This window comes from Rhodnius prolixus, unplaced genomic scaffold, assembly GCF_049639745.1.
Source record: "Rhodnius prolixus isolate KJV_2025 unplaced genomic scaffold, Rpr scaffold_7, whole genome shotgun sequence".
NCBI classification, from domain to species: Eukaryota; Metazoa; Arthropoda; class Insecta; order Hemiptera; family Reduviidae; genus Rhodnius; species Rhodnius prolixus.
The window spans coordinates 40,016,469-40,034,953 of record NW_027411582.1 but is presented as its reverse complement, the minus strand read 5'-3'; the positions used below and the strand labels follow the sequence as shown (position 1 = coordinate 40,034,953).

At 37.8% G+C, this 18,485-nt stretch overlaps 1 protein-coding gene across 4 annotated transcripts in view; it reads left to right on the top strand.

Annotated features, from left to right (window-relative positions):
* Positions 1 to 18,485, top strand: part of LOC141447616 (furin-like protease 2) — a 546,208-nt gene that overhangs the window by 46,373 nt on the left and 481,350 nt on the right. For all 4 annotated transcript variants that reach the window (XM_074115349.1, XM_074115348.1, XM_074115350.1 and 1 more), the window contains exon 2: positions 4,031 to 4,135. In XM_074115349.1, the coding sequence (XP_073971450.1) occupies positions 4,031 to 4,135 (105 nt within the window). The remainder of the gene's footprint in view (positions 1 to 4,030; positions 4,136 to 18,485) is intronic.

Sequence of the window (18,485 nt, the reverse complement as noted above, 5' to 3'; positions counted from 1 at the left end):
TTTCTCAAAACCACTTTAGATTTGTTTCCTTTCTTTGTTTCTATCAGCCAATCAGCCTGCCCAATTACAGGAATCAACCAATTGTATTTAGGTTCGTGCGAAACGTTTTCGCCGGAAATTTCGTCACCTGCAGTTCTCGGGATTGGTAGAAGGAGGCTTCCCGCTTGTTGATAGTTCACGTGATTGTTCGTTATCAGCATCTCAGTTATAATAAAGCAGTTTTTATGTCAGAAAAGAGTATAAGAGCGCCAAGTGGTGTGCTAAAGAGCAAGATCTGATAGCTTTTCGATTTAGTACTTATGTAAGTGTAGGTTCACAGTCCATCCATTTGTTATTTTGTGTAGTTACGTTTGTTTGTGAATAGCCTTTCGTGTTACACGTGGTGTATTCAGGCAAATAAATAGTGGGCTCAGTAGTTATGGTGACTTTAAGTAGAAAGCGACCTCAGACTTCTTATTCCTAACTTCTGATTGGGAATGAGATCGCATTGCGTGAACTTCCGCCTGAAGAAAAATGAAAATGAGGTTAAAAGAGGAATTCACTAATGGACGACTAATGTCCGGCCAACTTCTTCTATGAATTATTCATGAGATAGCAGCTAAAAGAATCAAATAATTATTAAACTTAACCACAATAAATATTCATTTCTTCCTTTCCTTTTAACTCTGCATTTATTTTTATTTCTGGCTAAACATCTCGCTCCAACCCTCCTTTGATACAATCCTTTTTCTTTTTACAGTCATTTAAACTATTTTATACTTACTGTAACAGTAAGGGAAATTACTGTAATTGCAGATTTTCTTATTTTCAGAGGATTTCCGTTTTGAGTCCGCCCTCATTCTTTTCACTCGTTGCGCATTTATCAATTTTGCGCTTCAACCTTTTCAATATTGCTTCCGACCACAACCGATTTCCGCTTCCGAATCTCCAACGTATTTTATGCACGTTCCGTGAGAAGGGCAACATTAGAGTTCCCTGTAGAACCAATTTAAGCCAAAGAAAACAAAATATCCTTGTTGAAGCGAATGAGTGCGTTTCAATCTTGAGATTTTCAGCCAGGAATAAGAGTGGAGAGTTTGAAACAGAACTGGCTGTTTCTTAGGAGAATATGTCCAATAGCAGCCTGCCGGAAGTTCGGAAATGAAGTTAGTTTAGTAGAGAGTAATTGGAAAGTTTAATGCTGTCAACATAACTTTTCTAGTCCATCCATTTGCCGAAAGCAGCCTGAGTCAGTGGGTGCCCTTATTATTCTCAGTTAGTTTAATATTATTAAATAAATAAGTTAGCTCTGAATCTCGCGGGTGCAAAATGAAGCGGAAGTAGGTAGTGGTGAATGGTCTAACAATATCTAGGCAGCTCTTGACAGGTCTCTGTGGAGCCGTAACATACAGACGGACATAGACTGTGCTCATTACAATCCGAGCAGATGCTCGAACTCACCACCAACAGCACTTTCTCTCAATTTCCGGCCCATAAACATGTGAACTTCACTCACTATCCAAATGTTTGCTAAAACTGAGCTGGTGCCCCTCCCTTCAGACTGAGTTTATGCAAACCGGAGACAGCAGAACCAGTGTGAGTTTGGGCAACTGACGCGTTTAGAGACTCGTCCAGGGCGTCACGAGTGCACTTGTGAGGGCATAACCTCTACAAAACGCCACCGCACTCTCGATGTGGCAGTTCACCATTAAAATGACCTCTACACCGCATGCTCCGCAACTATGCAAATGAACTTTACTTCTTGTCCAGTAATCCCTAGCTCTAACCAACTTTATCGTTTGAAAGAAAACGTTTTTGGTGCTTGATATTCACTAATTATTACATTGGGGAGCTTAATAAGCAGCATTTTCCTGAACTTTACTGAAGTCTTAGCAAGCTGCACCTGTGAGGGAGGACGAGCCCCAATGACTAAAGTTGACTTATTTCTGCAAGAGGAAGAACTGCAATTGAATCACAACCGGAAATACCATTGCATGCTAGTTTGGAGATTTTATTGTACCAACTTGTGCTTTGTTTCTTAGTAATGAGCATCGTGTCCTCGTACATCCGGGTAATTCCTAGAAAACTGTTGTAAAACAGGAAGTATCTCATTTTATTGATTTTTATTTATTGATTTCTTATAATTTCATCAGTTGAAGATCTCTAACTTCTCTTTGAAGCACTTTCCAGGGAAATTAAATTTCCCTAATTTTTGGATAGACTGTACAAACTCTTACATGAGCATAATACGAAATAATAAATACATATATTTTTGTTTGTGTATATAAGTGAATATGTAAATATAATTGTAAAGCAATATTAGCGCTGACTGGCTTTAATTGTGAGGCGCTTAGTGTGTGCAGGCAAGACGAACACTTACCCTTGGCTACCTGTTGAATTTTTACTAATCTAGTTTGTACAATTAGGACCCAACTAATGTACTTGGCCTAGAACTCACTTCCGTTAATTAATTAACTAGTGCTTCGCATATTCAATAATATCTGCAAAACATTTTAATGAATATTCTGTACTAACATCATGATGGCAGCACACTGACAGAGCTACTTCTTGCCACTAGGCAATCGGCCGAATAGTTTACATACAACTAACACTAAACCTTCAAAGGTTAGTTCAATTCTTTGGAATGAGACCCTCCTCTTTTAAAAAAGGTATCAAAACTCAGCATTGACAAGTGGTACTAGATGTCCTAAAGAAACTGTGGTTTTATAAAGAAACAAATTTCTCGTAGTTAAGGCAGGGTTTACTGGGAGACACATTGATGGACTAGATGTGGTTGACGGAAGGTTAATGTTCTGACACGTGTGGAATGAATCAAGACAGAAGTAATGAAGTGAGGAAGTCCAGTCGGAAGGACTGCCAAGCCCGCTGTCCTGAGGTCGTCTGGAAACTCGCTGGGCCAGTTACATTACTCTTCCAGCTGAGATCCGCCCTTATATTTTACAGGTTATTACATGTTGTGCCCCAGGGCAGCATTACCACCAGCCCTTCTCTCCTATATTGCCTTCAGCCCATGTTTATTTCAGTTTGAATAATCACTAAGCAACATTCGCCATGTTATTGTTGACAGTACTTGCTTGTAGACAGCACTCCAAGCCTGTTACGTGCCAAAGGTTACTTGTAGTCAGAGTTTTGTAGGAAATTTATATTACTCAGCTCAGAGTTCAACATGTAAAATTATTTACTTTAATCAACATTAGGTAAATGTAATAAGAAAGTTATTAAAACTGTCCATAATACCAATTCAAGACAAAACCATACAAATGACTTTTTTTTTTATAAGAGGAATTAAACTGTCTTAACAAAAAATATTGTTCTCTCTTTCGGAAGTCTCAATCGAACCGTTCGCTGTTAACCATTGTTTCTTCGACTTACCACGTTATGCACCTTTTTTTAGGTGTATCTGTTTTAGGTATGCAGTGTTTATGATGGTGGACTAGTAAATGAGGATCCCCCTAGCTTGTAGATTATTTGTTGGAACATTAATTAATTGTAAAAAGAAATTCCCCCTCCGACGAACTCGAATTATTTAGTGAGACGTTAAGCCCCGCCTGAAAAAATAAACGATTGATTTATCTTCTTTTCACTTTTGTGCGATAACTAGACTAAGATTAGAGAAATGTACTGGATAACCGATTATTGAAAAATCTATAAAATATATTCGCATGTATAGATACTTTCGTTTGACCGGTTTTGACCAAAAATGTATTTACCGTGTCATCTGGTGGCCCTTAATGAAATAGACACACAGACTCTTATTAGTAAAAGCTGTACACGATTGTAACATTCCCTATTACGATTTGTAAATAGAAGGAAACATGGATTTTTGTATTCTTTCTCTTTGAAATGACTTCTAAGTTGTGCTATCGCACACTGCTTAGGTTGTTTGTTGTGGCTGTTTGAAGCCAGATTAATAGCAAAGTAATTCTAGTAGCTCCAATTAGCTAGCAGTAATGTCGGCCCTGGAGCAGGATCTGAAAAGGACAGCTCTTTGAAATACTCTCACTCTAAAGATGCACTACTCATGTTTCAGATCGGCAGCCTGCGTGGATACTACTTGTTCGAACATCCCCGGGTTCACAAGAGATCACTTACACCCCATCAGCAGCATCACAAGAATCTGAAGAATGAACCGAAGGTAAAGTTTCTTTATTCTTTCTTTGTGCTTAAAATTTATTGTTTTCTCTTTGATATTTTCTGTTTAATTTTACTTTCTTTCACTGCTGTGGTGGGTATATGCGAATAATTATCAATAGTTGTAGTTTTTAGAACGGTTACAAAATAATTAAAGCCCACCAATCAAAAAGAGGTCTTCTAGGATTCCGAATACAACTAATATTTCTTGCCACTAACTTCAGTGCTTCGACTCTTTCCATTCACAAGCAAGATGGTTAACGATTTGCGCAATGATTCCGAAATGACGCAGGAAAATATCTGGAGTTTCAAATTCTGAACATTCGGAAGTGAATATTTGTAAGTCCGACCAGAATTAATAAATGATGTAAGGTCAGTTACGTGCACAACTGTCTCAACTGAATCACTTAGCGAGAAACCTCGAGGTTGAATAATAAGTCAAAGATTGTTACCGCCAGGAATCAAGTTTTGGTTTAAGAGATTCGTGAAATTTTTGGGAAACGAAGCAAATCATAAAGCCCAAAAGACGATACCTTGTTTACCTCACAAGACTACCGGAAGCAGGCCTGTAATGAAATCGTCTTCTACCTGGAGAATATTTAAATGACGTCTTTGGAATTAATATCCAATGGGAGGGCCGGGGCCGGGGTCACCTTAGGCGGGTTCGCTGACTGGAATCGTAATTAGGATGACTGGGTGGGGAGGTGTTTTTAGGAAACAGAAATGTGTGTTTGTGTGAGTTCGGAGGCAGTGGAGACGGCAAGCAGGAGTAGGACGTGCCCTGGGTGTAATCTCAGTGCCGCCTCAACATACCCCGGTACGTGACTCTGAAAAGAGACCCAGCATAACGGAAAATATACATAATTGTACCTGCTTATCATCGCCACCTCCTCTTCCACTTTCGGCGAAGTTAGGACGACCATCCTGAAAGCGGAAGGTACATACCTTGATCAGCTTCTCCTCTCCGGCTGGTTACTTACTTCGTAGTCACTGCTATCATCTTAACGTTGGCCGAACAAGACTTTTACTTTAGAATCTCCTAGCTGCGTTCGCCATTTTGTTTTGTGGTTAGCCAAGCGTTCATTATCCAGTTTTATTCTAGGAATATCAATAAGATTATTTTGGACCAGTCCACTCTTCTACATTGTAAACGTTGCGCTCCTTTTTCCTTGCGTATTTCGTTTCTATCACAATCTCTAAACTCAGACACAAGAGAATCGCTCTAAAGAGAGATCTGGCCGTAGGGAAGCGTGGAACCAACTAAGGACCTAAACCTTTTTGCAGAATTATCATCAAGGATAGTGAAAAGTGGGAGGCAAATCCAGTATGGGTCTACACTTCCAAGGAATATCTTCTAAATAAAGCTTCGTCTAGCCTTTCAAAGTTCAATGGCGGACAGTGAGGTCTGAATTAGTGGTCCACCAAATGTTCTGCTAAATCTCGTCAGGAAATTTCGAAATTATCTATCCTTTAAGGCATTAGGCTTTCATTGATGTGCAGCCCTACTTCATCGAAAATTGTTTGGAAATGTCTTGTTAAATTGAATAAGATGTGTAGAAAAAGCAAAATCACCTTTGGTCTGAGCGCTAAAGCATGTTGAACCAGGAGATTGAGTTGGAAGACACAAAAAAACCTATTATGGAATATATTTTTAGGTTAGACAGATTAGCGACAGATTTCTCGAATTAGAAGTTAGGAAGGATAAGCAAGTCTGCAGAATCACAGATTTGAGCACCTGATGGTTCTGATTAAGGGACTCTATCACATCTGCTTTCTGTCTGCAGTACTAGCAATGAAGTAGATGAAGCAGAAATTTGGCAAGTTTCCTGGAGTTTGAGGAAGACGTAACTTCCCTAGAACCCTAATTTCTCGCACGTCTTAAATTTAAGGGTGTTACTAACCAGCGCACCGTTACGATTGAGTTTCAAAACATTGCGTTGTTTTATATCACATAAAAATTAGCTAAACAAAAAACTAAAAATTCTTCGAAACTCTCCTTCCAAGTCATTAGCTGACTGGTTAGCAACGCTGCAAATATCCAGTATCAAGAGCGAAACCAGCTGACAGTTCTAAAAACTTTTTCACATATTAGTAGCCAAACATCCAGCAGAACATTTGCACACATCTGCAACACTAATGAGCTGTTCGCTTGGGAAATCCTAGCTGTTAACAACTTGCTACAAGACCATTTGTTATCTACTCGAGAGCTCCGCTGTTCCTTTTGAAATGTTACTAGTTTATTTACAGGAGAGAGTTGCGGAAAGTGTCTCTAAAATGTGTTTACTCCATGTATATATTTTTAGATAAAAAATGTTTTTATTCTGGGGTAGAAAAAGCGTTGCTCATATCTCCAGATGGGACGCCGGAGGCTGGCGCTCTTTGGCCACTCTGAGAGAGAATTCATTATAAAGAATAATTGCCCGTTTGATTAAATGTAATACCTGGGAGATAACTTTTCCCTTTTTCTCCCTGAAAATAAAGAAAAAATATTGTGTGAGCCGGGAGTTGTTCTAAATAGGGCGGGCGAGGTGACCCCAAATCGACGCCCATTTATTTCTTTTCCAACCATTTGTTCAACTTAAAAAAGTGGAAAAACACGACCACAGTAAACACAGTTTTAAAGAAATGCTTCTAGTTTTATGTAGGTTTAAAGTGCTGGCTGCAAAGCAAAGCACAGAAAGTCCAAGCTCGGGGAGTCGAACTCAGTAACCTTGAAGGGAACAAGAACGCACCCTTTCTCATGCCGCAATTTCCGGTGATAAACCTTTCTTTAAACTCGGAATTTGCGCCATAAAATGGTTAACATTCACAATATCTATATACACTAACTTCCGCCCAAATGTTCATCTTAAAAATTGGAATTTTACATACATATTTGTTTCAAACAATATTTTGTAAGGGTGAGGTCTCACAGTTCACTTTAATGATCTTCTTGGAAGCAATGAGCACATTTATTCTTTAAAAAAAAACTTTATGGTCGTTTTTGAGAAAAATAGCTAATAAATATTAATTATATCTTATGTTTTTCTATCCGCTTTATATTATCTATACTTAATACATAAATACTTCCGCTCAGTACTTTGACAAGTTTGGAAATGCGTGTGATCATTATTGTGCAATAATGCAATCACACCAACACCATTGCTGTTGCAGCACCATTCCAAATGGACCAATTTGGTAAGAATTTTTACCTACCAAGGGGCGAGCTCGAAACTTACATTTCCGGCATGAATAGATGAATGGATAATCTGCACAGATTATCGTTACAGTACTCCCCCTCTTAAGGAGAGGAATTAAAGAAAGTGAAATTGTTTGTAATTGGTCGGTTGTTTGTAATGGTGGAGCGTTTGTCCAAGAGAAGGCGTATTAGAATAAAAGTGCAGTTTCAATAAGTTGTAGGGGGCAATTCCTGCCTTGCTGGGGAGTTCTTGATACCATCGTCCTGAATATATGGGGGTACTCAAGGCGTGCCCGGGGTTGGGGGTATTCAAATGGCGGTGCCTTTGTGTCCTGGTTGCCTCACAATGAACCGTAAATTCTAGCGGCGGGCCCCATTCACTTCCTCCACACAGTCGGCCAGTATTTGCTTTGCTCCGGGCCCAGTTTCCTTCCACAGGTCTTTCTTCCTGCTCATATCAGTCAGGGTATCTCAGTGTAAGGCCCGTTTCTCCCTTTGGCCACGTTAATACGGTCAGTGGGTTAACTACACAGTTTCTTCCTTCAAGTTGGGCCTTCCTCTTTGAGTTGGCCGCAAGCCGGACCACCTTCTTATTTCTATTTCATTGGATCTAATAGAGGAGCTGGCTGAGTCCCTGCCTCCCAGCTAAACTAAATCCATATACATATTTTATTGTCCAGATAAAACCACCAAGTTAGAAGCGTTCCCTCTGGACACACACAATTCTCTGTAATAATATTTTTATGCCTTTTTTATTTATTACAACAATATTTCTCCGTCTGCCCCCCCTCCACTGGCCAAAATATAAATTTTTATATTATTTTCTACAAAAAGATATTCCCGATGATAATTCAAATATTTTATTATGGAAATTTATTAGTTTTATTTCTCGTTTTTTTTTGCTGCAGTTTCAATATTTAATTCAATTTGGTCATTTCTTAGTTTATCTTAGCAAATATTGCATAAATTTTCTGTTTTAAATTTTTCTCTGGGAATGCACTTTTTAAATGGGAAAACTGGTTAATGCAAAAAAGGCGTGTGAACAAAATATTTCTAAGAATCGGGGGGTGAACACCCCCGCACCACTTCGCCCCCGCCACTACTCTAACCAAACCCCTTCTATCTTGAATGTTAATATAAAAATTTAACTTCATGGAGAAGTCAATCCCTCTCCAGAACTGCTATTAATCGAATCAAAACCAATCAAATATTGAATTTGAAGAGAGATTCACAAAAACTGATATTCGGAAAGTTGGAGATCACATTACTTCCTTTTTCGAGAGTTAAAAGAAAGAAAAGTGGGCATTATTTTACTTTCAGTTCGAGTAGTCACACAATGGTGTGGCATTTCTCGATTTGTCTTTCTTTCTTTTGTCACTGGCTAATGGAAAGAAGTGGAGGGGGAAATGTATAAGAATATGGCGGCTTATTTTGAGTTGGTAATTGTATACGAAGTGGCTGGGATGAATTCCAGAGGGAAGATGTTTTTAGTAAGTCTTCGGGAATGATGTAAAATGGAAGCCGGGAGGAAAGGAACATGATACCAGGGTGTACTGGATGAGGGTGCAAGACAATGTGTGAGTTAGCGAACGGCTGCAAGAAGAGACGTCCGTCCGCAGGCGTCTCGCATTACTCCAGAAGTACATCTTGCCTCTGTTCGCAGCATCACTTGCCAACACAATGCATTCTTCAGGCGCGCTGTGTACAGAGCGACATCACTTATTGCCTTTCCACATCTTCTACTTGTCCGCCATCCCCTCGACCTATTAAAAAGCTACAGTTATTCCTGTCTCTTTTGCACGTATCACCTCTCCTCCCCCGGCCAACAGTTACTCACACACTCACACACTCTTGAGGCCTTTTCCAACGTGAGTCGAATATTCACAGTCTGCGCTTCTTTCTTGTTGTGTCCGCCCCCACATGAGACTTTCGGCTGAGTGCCGTTCCCAGGCTTATCCTCCCACCATCTACACACTATCTATTCTATTTTAGCCATTTCATCCACTCTATAACTTATTATTTCTTCTATCCTCTATATATATGCATATTTATTTTCTGCTAACCCATTTTCCATTTCAAGTTCAGACAAGCGTCCTAAACCATTAAGATATAATTTGTAATATTACAATAATATCACTGAGCGTCAGTGATTCTTGCTTCAACTATTTCTGTCTTAACTTGGTAATCACTTCCGTTACCGTTGTCGGTTCCGGTGCCAACGTTTCAGTCAGTAGTAAGTGCAATTTTGTTGGATGCCTGATTTTTTCGTTTCTTCCTTGAACTCCCTAGCAGGAGAAAGTATATGAAGATTTTTAAATTTTGAATTGGAAGTCCTCAAAGTTAGAAATACAAGTATAAAAAAGGCAAAAAAGCAATAATAGCAGTTTAAACAGTGCTTACAACATTGACTTTTGCTGTACTTGGCCCTTCATAACGTAAGTCCTGCGCACAAAACGGTTCAGGGAGGAAGTGAGCACTGTGCTATGTTAATTGCAGCCACTTCCATCTTTAAGAGTTAAAACCAAATCCCCAGAACACCTCCAAAAACGAATTGTTTTAGAAAAATGTTTTAAACCAAAGAGGAAGATTGAAATGTAAGCCGAGTCCACGTCAATAATTGTCTAATTTCCGCTAGGTTGTCAGCTACTGCTGCTAGGAAGGCCAGTTGATGCGCGTGCTCTTCACACATAAAAGAGTTATTTACTTTTTAAAAAGAGGTGAATTTCTTAAACAAAACTTAAGTTATATTTGGTGACAGATGGTGGCTGCATGTAAAACCGTCCCCATACTATTTGAGCGCGCATTTTGGTGGCTATTATATTGTGCGACAAGACGTTACTAATGAAGACGTTCCTCCTAATTAACACCTTCAGAACTGCTGAAGTGGATGTGCAACTGATTGACGATCATCTCCAATCCTGTTCTTCTTTTTTACAAGAGACCAACAGTCACGATCTACGATAACTTATACCCTAGATTTATTCTATCCAAGAATTCTTGTATAACCAAACATAGAAGTACTATGGATGTAATAATCCAATTCTGATATTTTTAATAATAAGCTTTGTATTGCTTGGAGGTTCAATTCTATACTCCCACGCACCAAGTCTTGTTGTGGTCACAATAGAGTCCTCCCTGTGGTATTTGTATTGTACGAGTAACTCATTCATAGAATTTAGCACCCACAATATTTGAAACCTAATAATATTAATTTATGTATAAATTCTTCGAAGCAGGCATGATATCGAACGTCTTCCTTCTTACGGAGATTCTGTTGAACATAATGGAATCTAATTAATTGAGCCTAATAACTGTTAACCACAACTTCAACAAAAAGATGAATGCCTTTTCATTCACCTTCCAACTCCTAATTCTAAATTAAAACTGTATTTGAGCAGTTCGCATTTACGTAGCTTCTTTATTTATTTGAATGCAAGGATTACGTATGCCCGTATTATTATATTTTAGTTCAGGTAATTATTTTGCATTATGCTCAGTTTTATTCTGTCACAATTAAAATTAAAAGAAAACTGTAGCGGTTGGTGGCGCAGCTAAGGAATAGTTTTCAAAAGAATTGAAGGGTTCAAGATTCCATTGTGTAGCATAAAGGTAATTTGGCGTGGTAATCACTTTAAAAAACGGCACAATGTTGATGTTCACTGGGCATTATTAGACAATACATTATTAGACAATGCATTAACTATTAGACCAGTTGCATTATTTTAAAACCAGTTGGGAAAATTTACTAGCATTTGTAATTTGCATTCTAATGTGTTGAAAGCAGATGCTTCAGATGACGGGCTACTTTGTGAAGTTGCCAGCAGAATGCGAGACACCCCAGGGAGCGGAGAATGAGAATACTACTCTGCTGCAGGTAGGGCGTACTCCAGAATGTGCCGTATCCAGATTGGGCACTCTCCTCCCCGCATTTGCAATTCAGATCCAGACAGCTGTTATCGGCCGCTATTGCCCGGATTAGCGGTAATGCCCTCCATGGAATTACCCGACAGCAGCTCCGCAGTATCAATTGACTATTTTACTTCATGGCTCCTTTCTCTCACAATATGCTTTCTCAATTTTCTTTTTGTTTCATATTTATTTATTTTTAATTTTTCTTTTTTCTAAATTGTGTTATTCAACAACTTAGACTGAATCATTCTACAGCGGAACACAGCTGTTTCTCCTCTAGCCCAAGTTTCTATTTCGTGACTGGATGGTCCCCGGAAGAGGAAGTGAGGTTTAGATTTCTGAGAAACCTGAACTGAATTAAAGCAGTTATTGAGAGTGGGCTCTTTTGGGTGAGTGCAGTTCACACGCACTAAGTGATACTACGCTCTCTGAACTACTGTAAAACAGAACACTACGCATTCTAGGCCGACATACTGAAAAACTCGTGAATGAGGTTTCTAGTTCGCATACCAAAAGCAAAAATCAATTTTCACAAAGGTGCTTTGGAAACTCTTTGGATTTGAATTAGGAAAATCCACCCTAATCACGATGAATTGCCAAGGACGGAAGTTCCGCTTTATTAGATCGATTTCTCTCTCTCTCTCTGACGACTTTCTAAAGAACTTGGAGAAGGGCAAAAGGGCACTTCTAGGTGAAGGGATGATTTCCTTTAAGGTCCACCTTAGCCCTATCCCTTGCTCAATATTAAGGCGGGTAATTAAATTGCTGAAGTTTCGAGTACGCGGATAATTTCTCAATAGAAAATAGTTTTCTAAACTAATGGTTAAGATTTTGGAGTTTCCCAGGAAGATGGTTTATGATTTCTCTAACTTCGAACATATTTCTATTGATCTCTAATCTGTGTGCAATCAATTCTCTTCCAAAACTGATTTTAGAAGAGCTCTCACTAAGTTTATAATGCAGTACTAGTGTACAGGCCGAAAACGGTTCATATTCCCTCGTACTTTCTTACTAAGATTAAATCCTTAATATTACCTGCATTCGTAGTAGAATGAGGGAACATCGCCTCCGTCTGCGGATTAATAGTGTTGTACATTCTCATGATATTTTCCGGAACTAGTATCCTTTTAAATTAATTACCAACAGGAGTTTACTTTAGTTAATACGTAAAAGAGCTAATGTTTACCATGCTGGCTCTAGTATCAGTAATTTCCGTTTTATTTTTGCCTCAGGCGATAATGGATAATTATGAGAAAATTATCATCATTGTTGGTATTAAAGGCGGGGTGAGCATAAGATGGAGTTGGCTGACTGCACCTCTGGAACTGGAGCGGCTAGGTGAGAGGCGTTGCGAGCTCCAGAGATGGAGCCAGTAATTGCTACCGGTTCAGTTATTGTAACATCGTTATGTTCAACCCTAATTCCACTGAACACATACAAAATAACAAAGATTAAATTAATTTAGTCAGCCCTAATCCGACAAGGAGCGCTACTGTAGGGGCCATTAACTTGTGTGTCTGTCGGTAGGCTAAGTTTCCTTGATTAGAACGTCATTTCTGCTCATTCAATCCCCCCCCCCCAATTCATTACAACGTCATCCTTGGAATGCTCTGAGGATTGGCGAGAATACTCGTCCGTCCACTCTTCTCCTTTTTGGTTTATCTCAGCACTTAGAACGCTTTGAAAGCAGCCAACCATTTGTCTTACTTAAAGCAGATCCTAATAAAATAACATATAATAAACATACGTAATAAGGTTAATTTTAAAATACCCATTTTTTAATAAAAAATACTTTTCTTATTTTATTTTCCCTCTCTCTTTTGAAGGAGTTTGGTACTGTAACAATGCAAATCTGAACAATTTGCCTCTACACTAATCCCGGGATTACACTTAATCAAAAAGCCAAACACTACCGGCTGTGGCTTACAGAAGGAAGTTACAACGATTTACAAACGGCTAAATCTATCTGCCCTCCAGTTGCTGGATTCGCACGTTGTTGCCATGCTCGTTTTGGAGACTTTTAGGCCAGTCATCAATCAGTTGACGTCACCGAGGTTAAGAGGGTAATCTGCCCTGAACCAACACTTCTCTGACACCTAGTCAGATGGCAGGAAGCTCTTTGTACTTTGATTGCTGTTCTAGCTCTAACCAACTTAAAGATGTACGTATTTCCAGCGAAGTTGGACAAATTTGACAAAATTTATCAATTCATTCATCAATTTTTCCTTTTGTAATGGCTGTATGTGTGTGTGTGTGTGTGTGTATGTGTGTATGTTCCGAATGAAAGTAAATCACGGTCTGTGCGATGTAACTGGTCCATCTGATTAAACACACACCTGATAGTGACTCCATTAAACAATTGCCAACACTCAGAGAATTGCTTGCGACAAGTTGCTGGCGTATTAAATTGTTAAAAACGACTATAATATTCATAACAGGGCAGTCTGTAGGCTGAAGAGGCCAGGATTACCGATTGCCTTGTAATTACAGATTATATTAGTTTGGATAAAAAAGACTGTGAGCCTAATTACTAATCAATGCACCAATATAATCTCCTCCAGCCTCTCTGCTCTCACATAAATAAATTAAAACGAACTTTTTTTCTGTTTGTGATCAGACTAAACAAAAACTTTATCGTTAATTTAGTCAGCGTTGGCGCTCCTCGATCTGCATGGCACCGACCAGAGTCTACAATTTATTTATATCCCCCCACCCGCCATCTCGCTCAACAAGCACAACTGGAAAATATACATTTTTCATTAGCTTAATGAAAAATTTACTTGCCGACGTCACTAAAGGGAAATTCTCTCTTTAATGGAATTCCTTCTTCTCTCTGCGATCATCTCTCTGTGCGGTCGTTTTTCCAACGTTATAATTAGATTTCCCGATTGGTTTAAAGTCAAATCAAAGAATTGTAATTGATTGTTATCATTTGTTTATGCATCCCATTTCTACCCCCCATTCGACTTGGGACAGTTGTTTGAGGGGGATGAGCTTCATCCCAAAGAATTACTTTAAAACAAAGCACTGTTTAACAAACACTAATCCACTTGATCTCAAATTAATAATATTATTGCATAATGCCCGTGAGTTTATTGAAAAGGTCTTCTTTTGTGTGTTTACACAGCTTCATTTTTGGGTCGAATGGGAAAATTCTCTAATTTTCAAAGTTTTCAAGAAAACCTTGTTTCATAGCTTAAACAAATTGATTATTTATTCAAAAATTATAAAATATTTTAGTAGAGGGAAAATGGCGGTTCTGGCGCACCTAAATTGTGGCAGATCCAAACACCTCCAAATCTGACCGGGTAATCATCGAGTTCAACGAAGCTGTAAGCCATACCCATCAGCACCATTCTACCCCCCACCTATCAGCGAATTTGACGAGGCTGAAATCCGCACCATCACAAAAAAAACAGGAATCGTTTTAAAAGATCTAAAGATTTAAAAGATTTAAATCGGTATAGATATACTCAGATCTCAGAACTGTTAAATACTAATTTTGTTCAGAATAATGTTTGAAATAAATAGATTTATGACAGAGAAGATTAAAATAAACAACAGACTAAAGGGTTTTTTTAAGCGTATGCTTATTTTTTTCGAAAAATAAGTTTAAAAAAGCACTCACACAAAACAAATAGGGTGAAGGGTAATTTAGAGCTTAAGAAAAAATTCGAGTTTCGTTTCGAATATCTTCCGTTATTTTGGCTCCAGGTATTGGTTGGTACAATTGTGCCGCTCCTTTAGATTGTATTATGTATTCAGTAAATTCGATTTTTATGTCAACCAAAAATTATTACTTTTTTTAAAGTATTTCAATGACCCGGTGATTGACATACCGAATTTTCGGTGGTACCAGTGTTTGACATGGGGTGGGACCAGTGATTGACAACAAGTATATTCCTGAAACGACCTAAAAAATTCAAAATACCTAAATCACTGTATTCTTCAACTAATATTTTTCAACATTACGCTTTTTCATGCAGTTATTGACGTTCAACCCTTATACAACTATCCATCCGGAGAGTTTTAAATACGTTCAAACCTTCTAGGGCATCTGCGTCATTCAATTATCGAGAAACTTCATTATACAAAACGTTCAAACTAGTATTGGTTACATTGGCTCAAGAAAAATTCGCTTATCCTTCTCGCAATATTAGGATGACGGTCCGGAATGCTTTCTACCAACATTTACCTGATAGGTTATTATTGAAAAGGTTCGGTATATCTAGTTTTTTAATAAGTTGCCACACACACATCAGTAAAGGGCTTTTAGTGATGGGAAAACCAGCTCTGGCAACGGACGTGATCCACAAAACTAAAAAAATCCTCTTCCGAAGAGGAGAGTACTGTACTTGACATTATTCGTCTGCTGACTGTACATTTACCTTTCACTTTGTACAGTAGGGTAACTCGAGCGACTGAGTGCTTTTTAGCAGCATTACTAATTGATGTTCCTTGACCTACAACTACCTCCCGCAGTTAACAACAAATTATTGGCATAAAATTTTGTTCACTTATATACTACAAGTTACTGAGTTATAAAGTATATGCTATAGTTTTCTTGAGTACAGATCCATTAGTCGAGAAGATATTGAATGTTGAAATTTTTTTGGGTCATGGTTTTGCTATGAAATAGGGCGCTTATAACTCCCACAGTAAACAACAGATTATTCGTATAAAATTTTGTGCTCTTACACACTCTTTTTTACTGAGAAATATACTATAGCTTTCTTGAGTACAGATCCATTAGTCGAGAAGATATTGAGAGTTGAAGTTTTTTTGGGTCATGGTTTTGCTATGAAATAGGGCCATTATAACTCCCACAGTAAACAACAGATTATTCGTATGAAATTTTGTGCTCATACACACTCTGCTTTACTGAGTAATATGCTATAGTTTTCATGAGTACAGATCCATTAGTCGAGAAGATATTGAAAGTTGAAATTTTTTTGGGTCATGGTTTTGCTATGAAATAGGGCCCTTATAACTCCCACAGTAAACAACAGATTATTCGTATGAAATTTTGTGCACTTACACACTCTGTTTTACTGAGTAATATGCTATAGTTTTCTTGAGTACAAATCCATCAGTCGAGAAGATATTGAGAGTTGAAATTTTTTTGGGTCATGGTTTTGCTATGAAATAGGGCGCTTATAACTCCCACAGTAAACAACAGATTATTCGTATAACATTTTGTGCTCTTACACACTCTGTTTTACTGAGTAATATGCTATAGGTTTCTTGAGTACAGATCCATTAGTCGAGAAGATATTGAAAGTTGAAATTTTTTTGGGTCATATGAAATAAGGCCCTTATAACTCCAACAGTAAACAGCAGATTATTCGTATGAAATATTGTGCACTTACACACTCGGTTTTACTGAGAAATATGCTATAGTTTTCTTGAGTACAGATCTATTAGTCGAGAAGATATTGAAAGTTGAAATTTTTTGGGTCATGGTTTTGCTATGAAATAAGGCCCTTATAACTCCCACAGTAAACAACAGATTATACGTATGCAATTTTGTGCACTTACACACTCGCTTTTGCTGAGTAATATGCTATAGTTTTCTTGAGTACAGATCCATTAGTCGAGAAGATATTGAAAGTTGAAATTTTTTTGGGTCATGGTTTTGCTATGAAATAGGGCGCTTATAACTCCCACAGTAAACAACAGATTATTCGTATAACATTTTGTGCTCTTACACACTCTGTTTTACTGAGTAATATGCTATAGGTTTCTTGAGTACAGATCCATTAGTCGAGAAGATATTGAAAGTTGAAATTTTTTTGGGTCATATGAAATAAGGCCCTTATAACTCCAACAGTAAACAGCAGATTATTCGTATGAAATATTGTGCACTTACACACTCGGTTTTACTGAGAAATATGCTATAGTTTTCTTGAGTACAGATCTATTAGTCGAGAAGATATTGAAAGTTGAAATTTTTTGGGTCATGGTTTTGCTATGAAATAGGGCCCTTATAACTCCCACAGTAAACAACAGATTATTCGTATGCAATTTTGTGCACTTACACACTCGCTTTTACTGAGTAATATGCTGTAGTTTTCTTGAGTACAGATCCATTAGTCGAGAAGATATTGAAAGTTGAAATTTTTTTGGGTCATGGTTTTGCTATGAAATAGGGCCCTTAAAACTCCCACAGTAAACAACAGATTATTCGTATGAAATATTGTGCTCATACACACTCTGTTTTACTGAGTAATATGCTATAGTTTTCTTGAGTACAAATCCATCAGTCGAGAAGATATTGAGAGTTGAAATTTTTTTGGGTCATGGTTTTGCTATGAAATAGGGCGCTTATAACTCTCACAGTAAACAACAGATTATTCGTATAAAATTTTGTGCTCTTACACACTCTGTTTTACTGAGTAATAAGCTATAGGTTTCTTGAGTACAGATCCATTAGTCGAGAAGATATTGAAAGTTGAAATTTTTTTGGGTCATGGTTTTGCTATGAAATAGGGCCATTATAACTCCCACAGTAAACAACAGATTATTCGTATGAAATTTTGTGCTCTTACACACTGTGTTTTACTGAGTAATATGCTATAGTTTTCTTGAGTACAGATCCATTAGTCGAGAAGATATTGAGAGTTAAAATTTTTTTGGGTCATGGTTTTGCTATGAAATAGGGCCCTTATAACTCCCACAGTAAACAACAGATTATTCGTATGAAATTTTGTGCTCTTACACACTCCGTTTTAATGAGTAATATGCTATAGGTTTCTTGAGAACAGATCCATTAGTCGAGAAGATATTGAAAGTTGAAATTTTTTTGGGTCATGGTTTTGCTATGAAATAGGGCCCTTATAATTCCCACAGTAAAAAAACAGATAATTCGTATGAAATTTTGTGCACTTACACACTCGCTTTTACTGAGTAATATGCTATAGTTTTCTTGAGAACAGATCCATTAGTCGAGAAGATATTGAATGTTGAAATTTTTTTGGGTCATGGTTTTACTATGAAATCGGGCCCTTATAACTCCCACAGTAAACAACAGATTATTCGTATGAAATTTTGTGCACTTACACACTTGGTTCTACTGAGTAATATGCTATAGTTTTCTTGAGTAAAGATCCATTAGTCGAGAAGATATTGAGAGTTGAAATTTTTTTGGGGTCATGGTTTTGCTATGAAATAGGGCCCTTATAACTCCCACAGTAAACAACAGACTATTCGTATGAAATTTTGTGCTCTTACACACTCTGTTTTACTGAGTAATATGCTATAGTTTTCT